General features: G+C 38.7%; 1 protein-coding gene across 13 annotated transcripts in view; it reads left to right on the top strand.

The window, feature by feature from the left end:
* The window catches only part of phf14 (PHD finger protein 14), a 290569-nt gene that overhangs the window by 101908 nt on the left and 170533 nt on the right, over positions 1–18128 (top strand). For all 13 annotated transcript variants that reach the window (XR_006311667.1, XR_006311666.1, XR_006311664.1 and 10 more), the window contains exons 11-14: positions 3618–3713; positions 5191–5294; positions 6958–7089; positions 15980–16148. Coding sequence is in view for 8 of the 13 variants with exons in the window: in XM_043689855.1 (XP_043545790.1) it covers positions 3618–3713; positions 5191–5294; positions 6958–7089; positions 15980–16148 (501 nt within the window). In the remaining 5 variants the exon portion in view is untranslated. The remainder of the gene's footprint in view (positions 1–3617; positions 3714–5190; positions 5295–6957; positions 7090–15979; positions 16149–18128) is intronic.

The raw sequence follows: 18128 nt of genomic DNA, 5'->3' as shown, positions 1-18128 counted from the left end.
TAGCACCACATCAGCAAACTTTCATTCTTTGCACCACTGACACTCAGTAGTAGCAACGTGTACCATCTACAAGATGTACTGGAGGAATTCACTAAGGTTCCTCAGACAGCATTTTTGAAATCCAAGACCACTACCAGCGAGAAGGACAAGGGCACGAGATTCATGGGAACAGTAACCACTTGCAAACAACTCTTCATTCTAACTTCAAGTTTCTCACAGCTCCTTTAGTGCTGCTGTTTTAAAACTCTGGAACTACTCCCTAGTAGCATTGTGAGTGTACCTACACTACATTGACTGCAGCATTTCAAAAAAGCAGCTCACCACCACCATCTCCAAGGCAATTAGGGATGGAGTATAAATGCTGGCCCAGCCATGAAGCCCATTTCCTCGAAATGTTTTTAAAATTACCATGCAGTAAGATTTCTTATGCGGTGAAATGTGAAGGTAGAGGTGTGGAACATGATACACAGGAAAGCGTCATTGATGCATTGATGTTTAAAATTAAGATTTGAATGACGTTTATTTGCAGTCCATTGAAGGTTAGTTTGATGAGTTAAACTTTTGCACTGAAATCATTTTGTTTTCTAACCCTTTCTTCACATTGATTTAAATCCATGAATATGTACTACAATCCTTCAAATTAATATTTGTATTTATGAAACAATGGAAGAAAATACAACATGGATGTCACTATAAGTTTGTGCATCTTCCAGCTGGAAATTTTGTACCTCTTCATATAGCCTGTAATTAATTTGAAAGATCAGATATCATATTACTTGTTGCATTAAACCATCATAAGACTATGTTGCTAAAAGCGTGATAAAAACAGATCAAGAAAGGCAAAGGAACAGGAGACAGTTTGAATCTTTTAATGCTGTTTTCAGTAGAGAGCTGTCAGTAAGCAAAGCTGAGATAGACAGGTAGTTATCGGTAAGGGATTCAAGGGTTATAAAGGTGAAGGCAGGAAAGCGGAGTTGACGATTATCAGATCAATCATGGTTTCATTGAATGATGGAGGTGATATGATGGACTCAATGGCCTATTCCTGTGTCTTATGGTCACTAACCAGCTCAACATGTATTTGAAAGCATTTGAATATACTGTGTCCACAACAATGTTAAGCTGTGTTAACTTTTTACAGTAATTTTCTCCATTTGTTCTTGGAAATATCACAGCTATGATATTCAGGTGATAGGTAGTTTGTTGGAGTTTATTGGAAGTCATACATCACTTCACATCAGCTCATGGATATTTTATGCAAAGATTGTATTTACTGTTTGTTAGTATAATATGAATATTTGAGAAAGTTATCTGTAAATTTACATTATGCAGTTGCATTTTTGCATTTAATTCTGAAAATTGGAGAAACAATTATGTATAATAACAATATCGTGTTTTGGTACAACCTGCTGCACTGTTCAATAATTTTTATAAACTGGATGAAATCCTCTTCAATAGAATGCTTACTTTCATTTTGTAGTGCAATACAAGCCTACACAAAAACATGTAAAATAAGTTCTTCAATTTAAGTTCTGGATTCTGATATCATGACTATGCACATGATCTTTTGGGATTTCTTCTACATGAATATTCCTTTAAATGAATATATTGTTGATGGAAATGTTTCTGTCCCCCAAGATATCCTCCCCATTATCCATCTGCCCTGGGAGACATTAAAATGGTGTTTTATGCAAAATTGTGTACAATGTGTCTGAAATTTATATTAAATACTCAATTCACACTTGTTTTTTTACATAAAAGTTGCAGAGTTAACTATTATCAAGAGTACAATCATTTTTTTAAATTGGCTGAGTTGTTTTAATAACAATTATAATTCCGGTTTCCTTCATAACTTTTTAAAACATTTATGGGATTTTTTGCAAAACTATTTTAAAAAGCTTGTTACAACCAGTTGCATTGAAGAAATGGCTTTGAATATGGAGAATGAAATTAGACTCGAGCTGTTAAGTTGACCCAACTTTGAAAACATGAATATGCTCAAAATAAATAGTACTTTGAAACAAACCAGATAATCATGATTCTTTATCCCTGCATAATCTGTAATTTTTTTGTCTGTATGATGGAACATGTCTGTTCTAGTTGTGACTAGATACTTTAGTGCAAAATAGCACACATACATAAAGTTGCATAAGTTCAGTACTTTGTGATATCACTCTACAATTATTTAAAATTGCCCAGTGTCTTTTGGTGTCAATAATTTATTAATAGACAAGCTAAACCAATTATTTAGTACTTCACAAGATTATTTTCAGTGCTGAAAAGTTTTAATATTTTTCATGGGACTTTTGAAACCAAATGGCTTCATGTTAGTTGTTGACCTTAAAACTTGACACATTTTTAAGAAATACAAAATCAGAAGGGTCACCAAGCTGACGACACACAAGTCAGAGGTATACAGTACAGAAAGAGGCCCTTCAACCCGACTTGTCCAGACCAACCAGGTTTCCTAAACTGAACTAGTTCCATTTGCCTGTGTTTGTCCTATATCCCTCTAAACCTTTCCTATCCATGTCCCTGGTCAAAGGTCTTGTAAGTATTGTAATAGTACCTGCCTGTACTACTTCCTTTGGCAGCTTGTTTCATATATACACCACCCTCTGTGTGAAAAAATTGACCCTCAAGTCCCTTTTAAATCATTTCCCTTTAATTTTAAACCCATGCCTGCTAGTTTTAGACTCCACTACCCTGGGGAAAAAGACCTTGGCTATTCATCTTGATGGTACAATGGTTAACATTGCTGCCTCACAGCACCAGATTCAATTCCAGCTTCGGATGAATATGGAGTTTGCACGTTCTCCCCATTTCTGAGTTTCCTCCAGATGCTCTGGTTTCCACCAGCAATCCAGAAGTGTGCAGATTAGGTGGATTGGCCATGCTAAATTGCCCATAGTGTCCAGTGATGTGTAGGTTAGTTGGATTAGCCATGGTTATTCTGAGGTTCAGGGATAAGGTAGGGGTTTGGATGGGATGTTTCTTGAAATGATCGGTGTGGACTCGATGGGCCGAATGACCTGTTTCCACATCGTAGGGATTCTGTGATTTTATGACCAGTGAGATTTTTCTTATGCAAATTAAATTCATGGGCAGTTTCTATTTTCTACCATGTTACTAGGAGTATATCTAGATTTAAACTTTGTCACTGGTTAAACCAGTCCTCAATACATTACTGAGAACAGTACAATCGATGTTACTCTGTGGTAGGGCAGAACTGAGTTCATTGTCATCATTCTTGACTTTGCCCCAAATGAAATTTGTCCAAGATGCATGTCAGTATGGTATAAAATTTCATTGTAGTCTCCTAATGTAAACTTCATTGCTGTTCTTGCATCAATTGCAAGTTGTCCTCTCCATCAGTACATTTGTTACTTTCCCCCTTCCATTCTACTGCTGACCCTTGTGTGCATTTATTGTTTCTTCATATTAAACAGATTGTCTGTGATTACTGCTTTCCAAGGCATTGTAAACCTGTAAGTTTAGAGTGCCTCCTATAGTCAGTAAAACAAACAAAATGACCTTGAATGATGAAAGTAGTTTTTTTTTGTTTTAATATTTTACTATTTATCTTCATTGCTCATGTACATTTCCCTGTTATCCAGTTGTTTGAATCTCTAGAAAACCTGAGAAATATGAATGGAAAACTGCGTCGAGAAGGTCAAACACTATGGAGTACACTCAGCAACATTGTTGGACAGGTTAGTAGGTGCAATATGCCGAGTGGCTGTTTTTAACCACGTAGCACCGCACAATTTAGTGACTAAAAATTCTATTTGATCAAACAGTACTCTGAGGGTTATGAATTCTGGTTGAATCAAGCTTGCAGCCATTCACCTGCAAGATTCTTTTGATTTTGTTTTGAAGTTATAATAGCTATCTTGTTTGGAGAATGTAATTATTTCTTTAGATTTGGAGTAATTGATAGACCTAGCTCTCCCAACCAACCCACTGCGTTTCATTTCTCAATTGTACAGTATGTAAAGTGAAGCGGTACTTAGAAGCTAAATATAGATCTAATAAGTTTGCCCATCTTGTTTTGATTAATGCAGAGAGCTTCTGGATAAAATGAATATTGATTGATTGAATTCTGCTTGGCATGTTTATTAGTGGTAGACAGTTGTGCCTTAATATATCATTCTACCAAATTATAACTTATATGCAGAATCAAGTGATTTGGCGAGAGGTTTTTTTTTTACGTAGCTTCCAGTTAATGAAATGACTTCTAGGGGGGGTGAGTGAGCTAGTTAACGTTATCAGTGCATGCATAATCTATAAATAAATTAAAATAAAATGAAATGTCTATGCAGAACAGATAAATCGGAGATAATTAAAATTTACAGCTCTTTGACATGAATCTGTTATCTGCTGGATATTTTTGAAGGGTGGTTTCATTTACTGAGGTTGAGGCACAGCGGTCATTGAGAACAGTGCATGTATAGTTACTCTTATATCGATGCGAACAATGGCACTGCATTGCTTTGTGATCCTGAAAATCTAATGTAATTGGATACCATTTGTGATGCATCTAAGATGTTTTGCCTATCAACTGCTAAATCTTAGCTTAGTTGCAATATGCCAAATCAGAAAATAGGAAAGTATAATTGGCAACAAGATTTTCTAATACATTTCCAACTCCATGCAGTAAAACTGACAGTGGCAGGATTCATTTACGCAGCTTGCATGACACATTTTTCCAGTTGGCTGAACAGACGCAGGCCCACAGGGCCACTATGAAATGACTTTGATAGATGGTTCCTGTCTGGGAAGCAAGAATTCTGCAGATTAGTGAAAACCCAAAGAGAATCTTGTCTGCTTTGTAGGGAGCTTGTTCCAATAAGATAATTTTTCTAATTAACCTATGGAACACCGAAGCATTTGGATGATGTGGAAAACAAACTGCTTCAATATTCTTTTGTCGAAGGTAGCATTTTTCACAACATAAAGTAACGTGTTCCCGCATGTCACATTCAAACATTTTGCAAATCACTATTCTGTAAAGCCTTTTAAAGTTAATTTTATGTATACTGTTGTTTCAAAATTGATTTAAAACTGCTATGCTCTCCAGAAGTGCTTTTCAAACTATATTGCATGGGAGGGTAGTAAGTTTTCTGCTACAATGCTCAGTTTTTCATTATATACTAATTGCCCCCTTGTTCTATATTCTGTTTTTTAAAGAAATTGAATTTCCCTGTGATCTTACGTACACCAAAGGAACGACGACCAAGTAAGAAAGATGGGGGAGCATTGAAATCAGTAGCACCTCCAGCTGTATTGTACAGGTGATAAAATAGTTAATGTTATAAGTATGAGTCTGTCCACTTTATTCCGTTAGTTATAGTAATTCTGTATGTCAGGAGAATTGTCACTTTTATTTGATTTTTTTTATCAAAATGTTTTAAAATATGTGTAATTGTGGCTACCCTTCTGATGTGAGTGCCTTTCTTGTCCTCTGAATATTGGTAGTGGTGTGCTCTTAATATGATGAAACAACTATGAATGCAGCTAATTTATGTTGAACTCTCTTGGGTTTTTCTTTATTTTTTTACTTTAAATGTATTTTTTAACCATCCTGATTATGCAAGTAAGGTGGAGACACTTGCCCAATTGCTGCCAAAAGTACTCTGGGCATCCATTTGAGAAGTGTATAGTGACATCCCTCTTCTACCTAAGCTTGTGGTTTCAAATAAACCTATTGGACTATAACCTGGTGTCATGTGACTTCTGAAATCCAACTAGCACCTACATATCATTACTTAGGTCCCAAAGCTGTCCTTGCTTGAATGGCAAATTTTTTTTATTTATTCGTGGGCACTCGAGGTCAAATCCGACCAGAATTTAGTAACTTAAAAAATTAGGAGTCTAATGAAAACCATTGTTGACTGTTGTTAAAAACCCATCTAGTTCAATTGTGTCCCTTAGGTAAGGTAATTGCCGTCCTTATCTGGTCTGGCCTACATGTGACTCCAGAACCACAGCAATGTTGTTCACTCTTAAGTGATCATGAACTAATTTCTCAACGACTACATGATTTATGTTATTCCATTGATGATCCTCTCACCATCAGCTACATTAAAGGTTATTGTTGACCAGAAACATAATTGGGTCAACCACATAAATCTTATGACCACAAGAGTAGGTTATAATCTGGATGTGCAGCATTGAATAACTCACCTCTTCCGAGCCTTTCCTGGGATAATAGAATACTTTTTATTTCCTTGGGCGAGTATAGCTCCAACAACGCTCAAGGAACTTGTTACCATCCAGGAAAAAGCAGCACTCTTCTGATGAAAGATCATGACTTTAAACATTAACTCTTCCTTTTTCTCCACAGATGCCCCTAGTCCTGCTGAGTATTTCCAGCATTTCCACCACTATTAAAGCAATTGACTTACTCAACACTCCATCTACAACCCTAAGCATTAATTCTGCCCATCATCACAGCACGGTTGTAATGTATATAATCTGAGAGATATACACTACTGCAGTTTGCTGAGCTTTATTTGACAGTGCACATTCTGCCATCTCGAAAGACAGTGCATGCAAACTGGCCACATTTACTGTCTTGAAATTACTGTATATGTAAGGCACCATCTTGATTTTGAAATAGCTTGCCATTACTCCTTCATTGCTGGCTCAAAATATGTAATTTTCTTCCTACTCTCACTGTTGGACTACCTTCACCACATGTCCTGTAGTGGTTCACTAAGTTGGTTCACCAGAAACGTCTGGAGGAAAGCTGGAATCGGAAAAAACTGATTTTGACAGCAATAGCCATGTCCCTGAATTATTTTTTTTTAAAAAAGTCATGAATTGGCGTTTCTTTTTCCTGATTTCATTATTGTGATCAAATGCGATTTGGTCAGATAGTACTCATGCGACTTCAAAGCATTTTGAATTGAATCAATTTTAGATGATCAATTAATATTTTCTATTTTTTAATAGCTGTGGGATTTGTAAGAAGAATCATGACCAGCACCTCCTTGTTCTGTGTGACACTTGCAAACTCTACTACCATCTTGGATGCTTGGATCCACCCCTCACTAGGATGCCCAAGAAGACCAAAAACAGTTACTGGTAAGAATCCATTAGTGTAATGAATAATGTTTGGAAGTACATAGAATGTCAGCTGTGACTTAGTTGGTTGCGCTCTTGTCAGTAACTCAGAAGGTCCAGAGTATGATTGTGTCTCTACCGACTTGAAAACAAATACTGACATTCCGTTGCAGTTTTGAGAGTGTACAGCAGTTTCAGATTGCTGTCTTCTGAGTGAGCTAGTGAAGTTTAATTCATTTAATTTTGTAATCCCTGGTTCACTTTCATGAAGGAAGGTGAAGATGTTTGGTGGCAAAAAAAAAGGATTGAAAGTTTCCATGCTTAGAGTCAATATATTGTGATGTCATAATAGCCTAAGGCTAAGGATTTTTAAACATGAAGCCATCTTTGTATATTGATGGCTCACGTTTTCTTAAGGGTGGAGATGTGACAATACTATGGCAGTATTTTGTCCTTTCTTTTTGGCGAGGTTTTGAGTTGTATGTATAGAGCTGCCTTATGCAAGCCAATAGTGTTAACAGCTTGTGAGATCCTTGAGTGCTTGTTTTAAAGATAAACAGTGGAATCATGAATGGGTAGAGTCGGGGTCCCACAGAATCAGGGTTTTAGTTTAGTTTTCATTATGGGTAGTTCTCATATAATGCCGTACTTGTGTTCCAGTGAAATCTCGCTTAATATAACATCGCTTAATTTAAATAATGGGGCCAATGGGACAAGTGGGGTTGGGGCAGACCAGCAAAAAAATATAACTCATGATCACATAAAAATCACCCAAAAGTCTAACACAAAGTATAGCCCAGCCTGAATGAAGGTTGAAATCATATTTATTAACAAAACAAAAGTAAATGTAACGCTGTAGATATATAAAATGTAAGAAAGCTGTTTTGTATATAGTAACTGACACATAAAGCTGCTCTGTTGGCAGCTGATGTTGGCACACCTGTAGTACAGGAGAAAGTGAGGACTGCAGATGCTAGAGATCTGAGTCAAGAGTGTGTTGCTGGGAAAGCACAGCAGGTCAGGCAACATCAGAAGCAGGAGGATCGAAGTTTTGGGCATAAGCTCTTAATCAGGAAAGTGATGAAGTACTGTACAGCATGAGGGCTGGCACGGACATCGTGCATGCACAGAGTGGCGCAAAAACTTCGGCACAGACTTCGCATGTGCAGCATGGCAAGAAGACTGGTGCTGACATCGAGCATGCGCAGAACAGTGCAGAGACTTTGGCGCGGACATCAGCGCATGCACAGAACATGCTGGCTTTTATTGGTAGAGGAATTGAGTTCTGGAGTCCTGAGATCATGTTACAGTTGTATAAGACTCTTGTGCGGCCGCATCTGGCCAAATCACACAGCCGAAACACGCGTTATCCCAGTTTTGGTCACCATACTATAGGAAGGATGTGGAGGCGCTGGAACGGGTGCAGAGGAGGTTTACCAGGATGTTGCCTGGTATGGTAGGAAGATCATATGAGGAAAGGCTGAGGCACTTGGGGTTGTTTTCATTGGAGAAAAGAAGGTTTAGGGGTGACTTGATAGAGGTGAACAAGATGATTAGGGGTTTAGATAGGGTTGACCGTGAGAACCTTTTTCTACGTATGGAGTCAGCTATTACGAGGGGGCATAGCTTTAAATTAAGGGGTGGTAGGTATAGGACAGATGTTAGGGGTAGGTTCTTTACTCAGCGAGTTGTGAGTTCATGGAATGCCTTGTCAGTAGCAGTGGTGGACTTTCCCTCTTTATGGGCATTTAAGCGGGCGTTGAATAGGCATATGGAGGATAGTGGGCTAGTGTAGGTTAGGTGGGCTTGGATCGGCGCAACATCGAGGCCAAAGGGCCTGTACTGCGCTGAATTCTTCTGTGTTCTATGTTTTATGTTCTATGAAGTTCGCAAATCAATCCTCACTGGAATCGCTCTATTGCCAATGGAGGTAAACGTCCTCAATAATACAATTTCATAATTCTTCAGCGACATTATAGCCAAATCACACACCCGAAACACGCGTTATCCCAGAACTGTTTGTAATTGTTGGGGTTTTGAAGTTGGTTGTGAAATATGTTACATCTATTTTGGGTATGACTCAGTAGCTTAGATTCCCTCTCTCTGCCAGAATCCCATGTGAGGCAATCTGTTTTACTGATCTTGCCTTTGCTGGGGTACGTTTGTGGAATGTTACTATATTGTTGCTGTTTAGTAGTTTTTACTCTGCTAAATTATCACATAGAGTTAAAGTTGTGTCAATTCTTCTTTCTTTTCTTTGTATTTTAACTGTAGAATAAGAATAAAGTGTGTTTCGCTTAAAGCTGAGTAGTGTAACCAAGCAAGTTACATCTGGAACGCAGCACTGTACACTTAACTTTAAATAAGATAAAAGTTAAGATCTAAGCTATCTCCGTGATATATTTAAAGGGGTTTGGTCTGGTCCATAATGTAACAACTTTAAATCTATATGTCCTAGTCACTGACACCTTTGTTAAGGGAAAAGGTTGTTGGCATTCAAACTATAAAGACTGCTCAGAGCTTTGTATATCTCAATCAAACTGCATGCAATATACACATTGTAACCTAACTAATGATTTATCTAGCCCTGGGGCTTAATCTGTCTATTCCTAAAGGCCATAAGATAAATGAGCAGAATTGTTCCATTCAGTCTATTGAGTCTGCTCTGCCAATGATCATGACTGATATGTTTCTTAATCCTATTCTCCCACCTTCTCTCTGTAACGCTTGATCCTTTTAATGCCTTTGCTAACAAAGCAAAATATTCACGTGGTATCTTAACTATCTTGTTAACAACACTCGCGATGCTTGACAATCCAGGACAAAGCAGCTGCTTGATTGGCACCATATCTACAAACATTAACTCTGTCCCCCACTAATACTCAGTGGAAGAATACAAGATGCAGGGGAGAATTTCATCAAGGCTTCTTAGTAAGCACTTTCCAAACCCATCACCACTACGATCTAGAAAGACAAGGATACCAGCCCAATGGGAATGCAACCCCCTGTAAATATCCCTCCAAGCTACTCTGTGTCCAGACTCAGAAATTTCATGCTGTTACTTGAGTGTCATCTGTTCAAAATCTTGGAATTCCTTCTCTGATGATATCGTGAGTCTACCCACAAGAGACTGCTGTGGTTCAAGGTGGCAGGTCACCACCACCTTTTCAAGGATAACAAGTGTCAAGCAATGAATGGTCACATTCTGTGAATGAATTTTTAAAAAATTTCCAGGTATCAGTGGGACAAGCACTCCCAAGGCCTCTCCCTTCCTCTATACGTCTAAATATCCTCTTATTTATTATTATTTCTTTGCCTTGTTTGAGCACCTCAAATGTATAATCTCGCAAATCTGTTCATTGAATTCCATTCGCCACTTGTTTGCCCACCTGACTGATCTATTGATATTTTCCTGCAGTTTACAGTTTTTGTTCTCACGATCACCAATGTGGCCAGTTTTTGTGGTGTTTTGTAAACTTTTTGATCATGCTCCCTACTCTCAAGTCCAAATCTAATTTATTCAAAAAAATAGCAGAGGGACCTAATACTGAAACAGATGGAACCTCATAGGAAACAGCCTTTCAGTTGTGAAAACACCTGTGGCTGTTGGTCGTTATTCCTTGTTTCTTCTGCTGAAACAATTTGTATGTAGCTTGCTTTGTTTCCCTGAAATCAATGGGTTTTTATTTTATGACCAGTCTGCATGTGGGATTTTGTCAAAACTCAGTACTGAAATTCAGATCACAGAAATGAGTTTTCAGTCTACAACTATCTTTTTGAATTGTTGGCAGCAACCTGTTCCTGGTAAACACCACTTGTATTGCAACTGTAGTGTAGCAGCGTGAAACAGCAAGTTTTACCTGATGTGTATAAATTTCAGCGCTGGTTTGGTATCATGTACGTAGCCCATCCGTTCCAAAAAAAGGGGGATTGTATAAATCAACATATCTTTCTGCATTTTGCAAATGCATGATACTGACTACAGATGGTTTTGCTATAATGCATGTTTCTTCAATGTGAATTGGCTATAATGCAATTGAAGAATTTAAACCATTATTTTTAGAATGCAAACTTTCCTTACATGTATAGGCTATAACATGATTTTGGTCCCATTGATTTAAATGGTGCTGCTATTACGCAATTTTCTTATAACACGGGATCACATGGGAACAGAGCTATCGCGTTATATCAGAGCAGACTGTATGTCCAACCAGCCTGTGCTTGTAAAACACACCACATAGTATCCAACATTAGATGTGATTCTGCAGTCGTGCAGTATTTGCTGGATAATCCGGAGAGGGTGAAAACAATTGCACACTGACAACCAATTTAGGATCTTTAGTCAAGATAGCTGTGTCTCTCATGTGTTGATAAAGTCTCTTTATATTCTCCATGACTTTACATGCAAATATTCTTTCATGTCCTGTTTTCCTTTTCTTAATCAGCCTTTTCATTTCACCTCTATGCTTTCTATATGCCTCTCTGGTTTTTGCATTATTGACTGCTCAATGTCTGATCTGAGCTTCCAGTTTCGGCCTAATCTTGCCTTATATGCTTTTTAACATTCAGTGGTTCCAGATTTGGCTGCCTCATCCTTTCCTTTTGGGAACTTTTGAACCTCTTGAATCTCTCCTTTGAATACTTCCCACACTGTTCTAACACTGTTATCAAATAGCTGGTTGCAATCTACTTGTGCTAAATCACGCAACTTAGTAAAAAAGCTAACTAAATTATATACTAATTCTCTCATTAGTATGCTCTCCCACTGTTGTATCTTCCATCTTCCTAACTTAGTTTCCTAAAACTAAATCCAGAACTGTATCCTAACTTGTTGGACTTGCTTTTGGCAAAAGAAAGCCTCCTATATCCACTTCAAGAATTCTGTTCCCTCCATTCCTTTCACACTAAACCAAATTCCCTGTTACTATTGTAATAACTGAAATCCCCTACTAAATATATAATCCCCATATAAATGATTTAGATGAAATTAGTAAGGTTTGCAGACAACATGAAAGTTGGTAGTGTTATGGGCAGTGAAGAAGGTACAGTAGGATATAAATCACTTGGAAAGTTGGGTGGAGAAATGGCAGATGCAATTTAATCCAAAGTGATGATTTTTTTTGGAAGGTCAAATGCATGAAAAAGGTATAAAGTAAATGCTTAGGTCCTTTAGAAGTATTGATATATAGAGGGGCCTTGGGTTGCAAGCCCATAACTTCATGAAAGTGGCAACACAAGTGGATAAAGTGGTAAAGAAGGGATGCAGCATGCAGGCCTTCATCGGATAGCGCATTTTGTCAAGTCATGTTGCAGCTGTGGAAATCTTTAGTTAGGCTGCATTTGGTGTATTGTGTGTAGTTCTGGACCCCACACAATAGGAGGCTTTGGAGAAGGTGGAAAAAAAGTTTCCCAAGGTGTTGCCTAAATTGGGCTAAATTAGATATAAAGATATAAAGAAATTAGATATGGTCGGCGGCACGGTGGCCCAGTGGTTAGCACTGCTGCCTCACAGCGCCAGAGACCCGGGTTCAATTCCCGCCTCAGGCGACTGACTGTGTGGAGTTTGCACGTTCTCCCCGTGTCTGCGTGGGTTTCCTCCGGGTGCTCCGGTTTCCTCCCACAGTCCAAAGATGTGCAGGTCAGGTGAATTAGTCATGCTAAATTGCCCGTAGTGTTAGGTAAGGGGTAAATATAGGGGTATGGGTGGGTTGCGCTTGGGCGGGTCGGTGTGGACTTGTTGGGCCGAAGGGCCTGTTTCCATACTGTAATGTAATCTAATCTAAATCTAATCTAATCTAAAAAAAGTTTTGATAAACTTAGATTGTTTTTGCTAGGGATGGATAGTTAAGTCTTCTTTCCAGGCTGAAAATGTCAAATGCTAGGGGACATAGGTTTATGGTGAGAGGGGAGAAGTTAAAAGTGAGTGATGGGTGCCTGGAGTATGCTGCCAGGGAAGGTATAGAAGCAGATACGTATGTAGAGATTGGGGCATTTAGACAGACAAATGAACAGGCAGGGATTAGGAAGACATGAACCATGTGCAGGCAGATGGGCGGCACGGTGGCACAGTGGTTAGCACTGCTGCCTCACAGCGCCTGAGACCCGGGTTCAATTCCCGCCTCAGGTGACTGACTGTGTGGAGTTTGCACGTTCTCCCCGTGTCTGCGTGGGTTTCCTCCGGGTAGGGGTATGGGTGGGTTGCGCTTCGACGGGTCGGTGTGGACTTGTTGGACCAAAGGGCCTGTTTCCACACTGTAAGTAATCTAATTAGTTTAGAATGGTCAGCACAGACATGGTGGGCCAGAGGCCCTGTTCTGTGGTGTACTGTTCTCTGGTAATGTGCTATTACCACTCTTGTTTTTGCACGTCGCAAGATTTTCTCATATATTTGCTTGTCTCCTTCCAGCTGTTTAGTGGATTGTATTACATCATAGTAGCATAACTTGCTTTTTTGTTGCTTCATTCAATCCATATTATAAGGATATTAAACACTCTAAACTTTTACAATAAGTATTTCATGGAGATTTTCGTTACAAATTTTATGCCGGTTGCAAGTACTTTCTGGAATTACGAAAGTATATCACATGAAGTTACACCTTTTACTTAATACCCAAGTGCTGCTGATAGATGGTTGTATATTCAACAATTTACAAGATCTCATTTAATATGCAAGAGTCCAAGATTTAGCAACAGGTGTAGGCCATTCAGCTGCTCAAACCTGTTCTAACGTTTGATAAGATATTTTAAAAATTTTAAAAATTCATTTGTGGGATGTGGGTATTGCTGGCTGGCCAGCATTTATTGCCCATCCCTAGTTGTCCTTGAGAAGTTAGTGGTGAGCTTCCTTGAACCACTGAAGTCCACCTGCTGTAGGTTGACCCACAGTGCTATTAGGGAGGCACTCCCAGGAAATTTGATCCACTGCCAGTGAAGGAACAGCGATATATTTCCAAGTCAGGATGATGAGTGGAGGGGAACTTAAAGGTGGTATTCCTCCCATAAATCTGCTGCTGCCCTTGACCTTCTAGGTGGAAGTGGCTGTCTAAGGATTTTTGGTGAATTTCTGCATGTGAAGTATTTGTGCATTTTCATATTTAACATTATTATAGGTCAGCTATTTCAAAAATAGGTGTGTGAATGTTTAAATTTTTGGATGATGAAAATCGCTGTTTCTTCAGGCACTTAATACATGTAACCAACTAAATAATGTAAGGATATTATGGTCTACCAAGTTTCTTCATATTTTGCTGATTACTTAGGAAGTTTCAGATCAGCATGGTCATTATTTTATAGACTGTATACAAATGAAGTCTTGAGACTGATCTGTAGAGAATTTACCTTTTTTTTCCATCTTTGAGAAGAAACCAACATTTTTGATTCATATCTCAGTTTATAACCTTTATTTATAATCAACCAAATATTCAAAAGAAAAGTAAATATTGTGAGTTGGTTGTAATATGTGTTTGGTAGAATGGCAACTTCTTATTGTGAATTTCATGCTTGAGCAGTGCTCCTGTTTACCAACTTGGGTTTCACTTTTAATTAGACTGAGCGTACTCTACAAGATAAGATTATTGTAGAGAAATTGTGTTTTATTGATTGTCCTTCTTTGTTGTGTCTTTATGAATCACTTTGGAGTGTAATGAAAAGTGTATAACTGTCTGAAGCTATCCAAAAAGCTGTGATTCTTTTGAAAGTTCCTGGCCCTTTTCTTTGTGGTTCATGAGATTTTAAAACATATTTATAAGCTAGGCATGATTGAATTTGTCATGGGCCTTGACCCATTTGAAGATGCATGGTTTAAATCCCTGTTACAAACCCTCAAGGGAAGAAGTGTCTCATCCTTTTAAGTTTTTATGTACTTCATTTAGTACTGAATTATTGAGTAGATTTCTGTTCACTCATACTTCTTTGTTCAAGGTATTCTGATGTAACTCTCCCTCATTTTAGGTGTGTATGATATGTGTTTTTCCAGGATGCTCTAAGGACTGTGAAATGGGAATGAAAATGTATTGATAACTACAACCAGCTCTGTCAATTAACTCATGTTGCTAACTGCCAGCTTTTGCAGCATTGACTCAGTGTTTGCAGTGGAAAAACATGAGGCCCACTTGCTATCAGTAAAAAAAAAGCTTGATTAATGAAAATACTTGCCCCCAGAGGAGACTACTCCTCGTGCTGAAAGCGAAAACTTCAATGCAGAAAATTCATGCAATTCTACCAATACTCCTTAGGCTCCTGTTTGTTCATTTGTGGGCTGGGAGTGTCACTGCCAAGGATTGTCATTGGCATTTAGTGTCCATCCATAATTCCCTAATTATACTTGAGAATGTGATGCTGAGCTGTCTCCTTTAACTGCTGCAGCCAAAGTTACTCCCACAGTCCTTTTAAGCAGGGAAGCCTAAGAGTTTGATTTGAGTGACAATAAGGAGAGGTGATGTACATCCAAACTAGGATGGATGTGACTTAGAGGGGGAGGGCAACTTGCGGGTGATGGTGTTCTATTTATCTGTTATTCTGTTCTCCTGGGCGGTAGAGCTTGCAGATTCGAAACATGCTATTGAAGGAACTTAAATCAGAGGTTGCGGAAGATGGTGTACACTGGAGTCACAGTGTACAGGTAGTGGAAGGAGAAAAAGTTTACAGTGGTGGACAGGCTGCAATCAAATAGACTGTAATGTCCTGGATTATGTTGAGTGGATTGAGTGTTATTAGAACGACAATTATTCGGGCAAGTGGAGACTAACCTTAACATTCTGACGCCTCTTAAATACTGATAAGTGTTTGGGATGTTAGAAGGTGAGTTAATCACTGAGAATACCCAGCTTCTTACCTGTTTTTGTAGCCCCAGTATTTGCATGGCCTCTCCAGTTATGTTTGTCCTCTATCACTGATCTGTTCTGTCCTACAGGCAGTGCTCAGAATGTGACCAAGCAGGTAGTAGTGACTTGGAAGCAGATATCACCATGGAAACTTTACCAGATGGGACCAAGAGATCAAGGAGGCAGATTAAGGAGCCTGTGAAATTCACTCCTTTGGATATTGTGATTGAACCAAAAAAGATAATGAACAAGACAATGGTAACTTAATTCTCTTACATTTATACCTTTTCTGTACCATTCCAATGCCATCAGTATGACTATACTAAAGGTTATGAAATGGTGTAATCAGCTTAATCCAAAATTAGGTTTTTTTAAAGGTTACTGGATGAAGAAAGTTGGTTATTGAATGGTTATCATGTGGGGCATTTATGTTATCTCAAGGAAAAAAAAGAATTAGTTGTGTGCCTGCATTTTGATGTGGTTAAATTCTTTTGTTGAATTTGAGTGTAGGAATTTTCATTTCTGGAAGAAAATCTGAAACTTAAAACCAAGTTGTCTTGAGTGCCTTAAGAGATCGAAAAATTCTTTCCAAAGTAGTAGTATTGCTTTGTGTGAAATCCACAGTATTCACCCAAGGATGTTATGAGATCTACCAGTTAAAATCAAAGAGGAAGATTCAACCCCCCACCATTTTGATAGTCACTTAAAAAAATCACAAAATCATATTTTAGAAAAGTTGTTAACTTCCAATTTTATTTTCACAAGCAACATATTATATTCAGTGACAAAACACATTTTTGCTACTTAGTTCATGAGAGTGATTTGAATCACACCTTTAAATGTGTGGGATGGAAAGCATGATACATTTTGGAGCTTTTTACCTTGCACTTGTAAGTGTAAATAAGGAGTATGGTGGTAGTAGTTGGATGGGTGTGGTGGGAAGTTATTGCTGGAGGGTTGTCAGGACTTTTCAGTATCTGGCACCTTCAGGTGTTTCATGCTGTCATGTGTAGTGAATCAAATTGACTGAAAACTGACATCTGCGACGCTGAGGACCTCTGGAACTGTCAAGATAGATCATCCAGTTGGCACTTCTGGTTGAAAATTGTTGCAAATGCCTTTAGTTTTATATTTTGCACTGATATGTAAGGCTTCCCCATCATTGAAGAAGGCAATATTTCTGGAGCCTCCTTCTCCGAGGAGTTGTTTAGTTGTTAACCACCATTCACAACTGAATGTGACAAGACTGCAGAGCTTAGATCTGATCTGTTGGTTGAGAATATGCTTTGTTAGGTTTGTTCCTTGCTCCTTATACTGTTTGGCATGCAAAAAATAATTCTGTGTTGTAACTTCTCAAGATTGAGATCTTTTTGGATATCTTGGTGATAACTCAGTATGTTATACACTCTTCTTTGAATCAGAGTTGATTCCTCAGCTTGATGGCAATCGTAGAGTTTGGGATATGTCAGATCATGAGGTTACAGTTTGTTTTTGACTATGATTCTGCTGATGGATGCCCAGTTTGAGTTGCTAGATTTGTTCGAAGTCTACCCAGTTAGCGCAGTGGTAATTTCACCAAACGCAATCGAAGATATCCTCAGTGTGAAGACAAGATTTCCTCTCTGCAATGATTGTGCAGTGGTCACTCCTATCAACACTGTCATGGACAGTTGTATCTGTGTTAGGCAGTTTGGTGTGGATGAGGTCAAGTTTGTTTTTCCTTCCTTGTTGGTTCCCTCACTATCTGCCACAGATTCAGTCAAGCAGCTAGTAGTTCTGCTGAACCACTTTTAATGATGATTACTAAAGTCTCCCACTCAGTGCATATTGGTACTTCCTCCAAATGATGTTCAACATGGAAGAATGTTGTTTGATTCACCAGCTGAGGGAGAGTGGTACGTGTAATCAGGTTTCCTTGACCTGATGCCATGATACTTCCCGGACTGGAGAGTAAATGCTGAGGACTCCAAGAGCAATTCCTTTTCCACTGTGCACCTATCTCTACTGAGTCTGTTCTGCTGTATGGTGATGGTGGTGTCTGGAACATTATCTGCAAGGAATTGTTTGAGTAGAACTGTGTCAGCTTGTTGTGGATCAGTGGTGCTGGAAGAGCACAGCAATTCAGGCAGCATCCGAGGACAGGCAAAATCGACGTTTCGGGCAAAAGCCCTTCATCAGGAATAAAGGCAGAGAGCCTGAAGCGTGGAGAGATAAGCTAGAGGAGGGTGGGGGTGGGGA

This window comes from Chiloscyllium plagiosum, chromosome 5, assembly GCF_004010195.1.
Source record: "Chiloscyllium plagiosum isolate BGI_BamShark_2017 chromosome 5, ASM401019v2, whole genome shotgun sequence".
In the NCBI taxonomy this organism is placed as follows: Eukaryota; Metazoa; Chordata; class Chondrichthyes; order Orectolobiformes; family Hemiscylliidae; genus Chiloscyllium; species Chiloscyllium plagiosum.
This window is presented reverse-complemented; position numbering and strand designations above follow the sequence as displayed.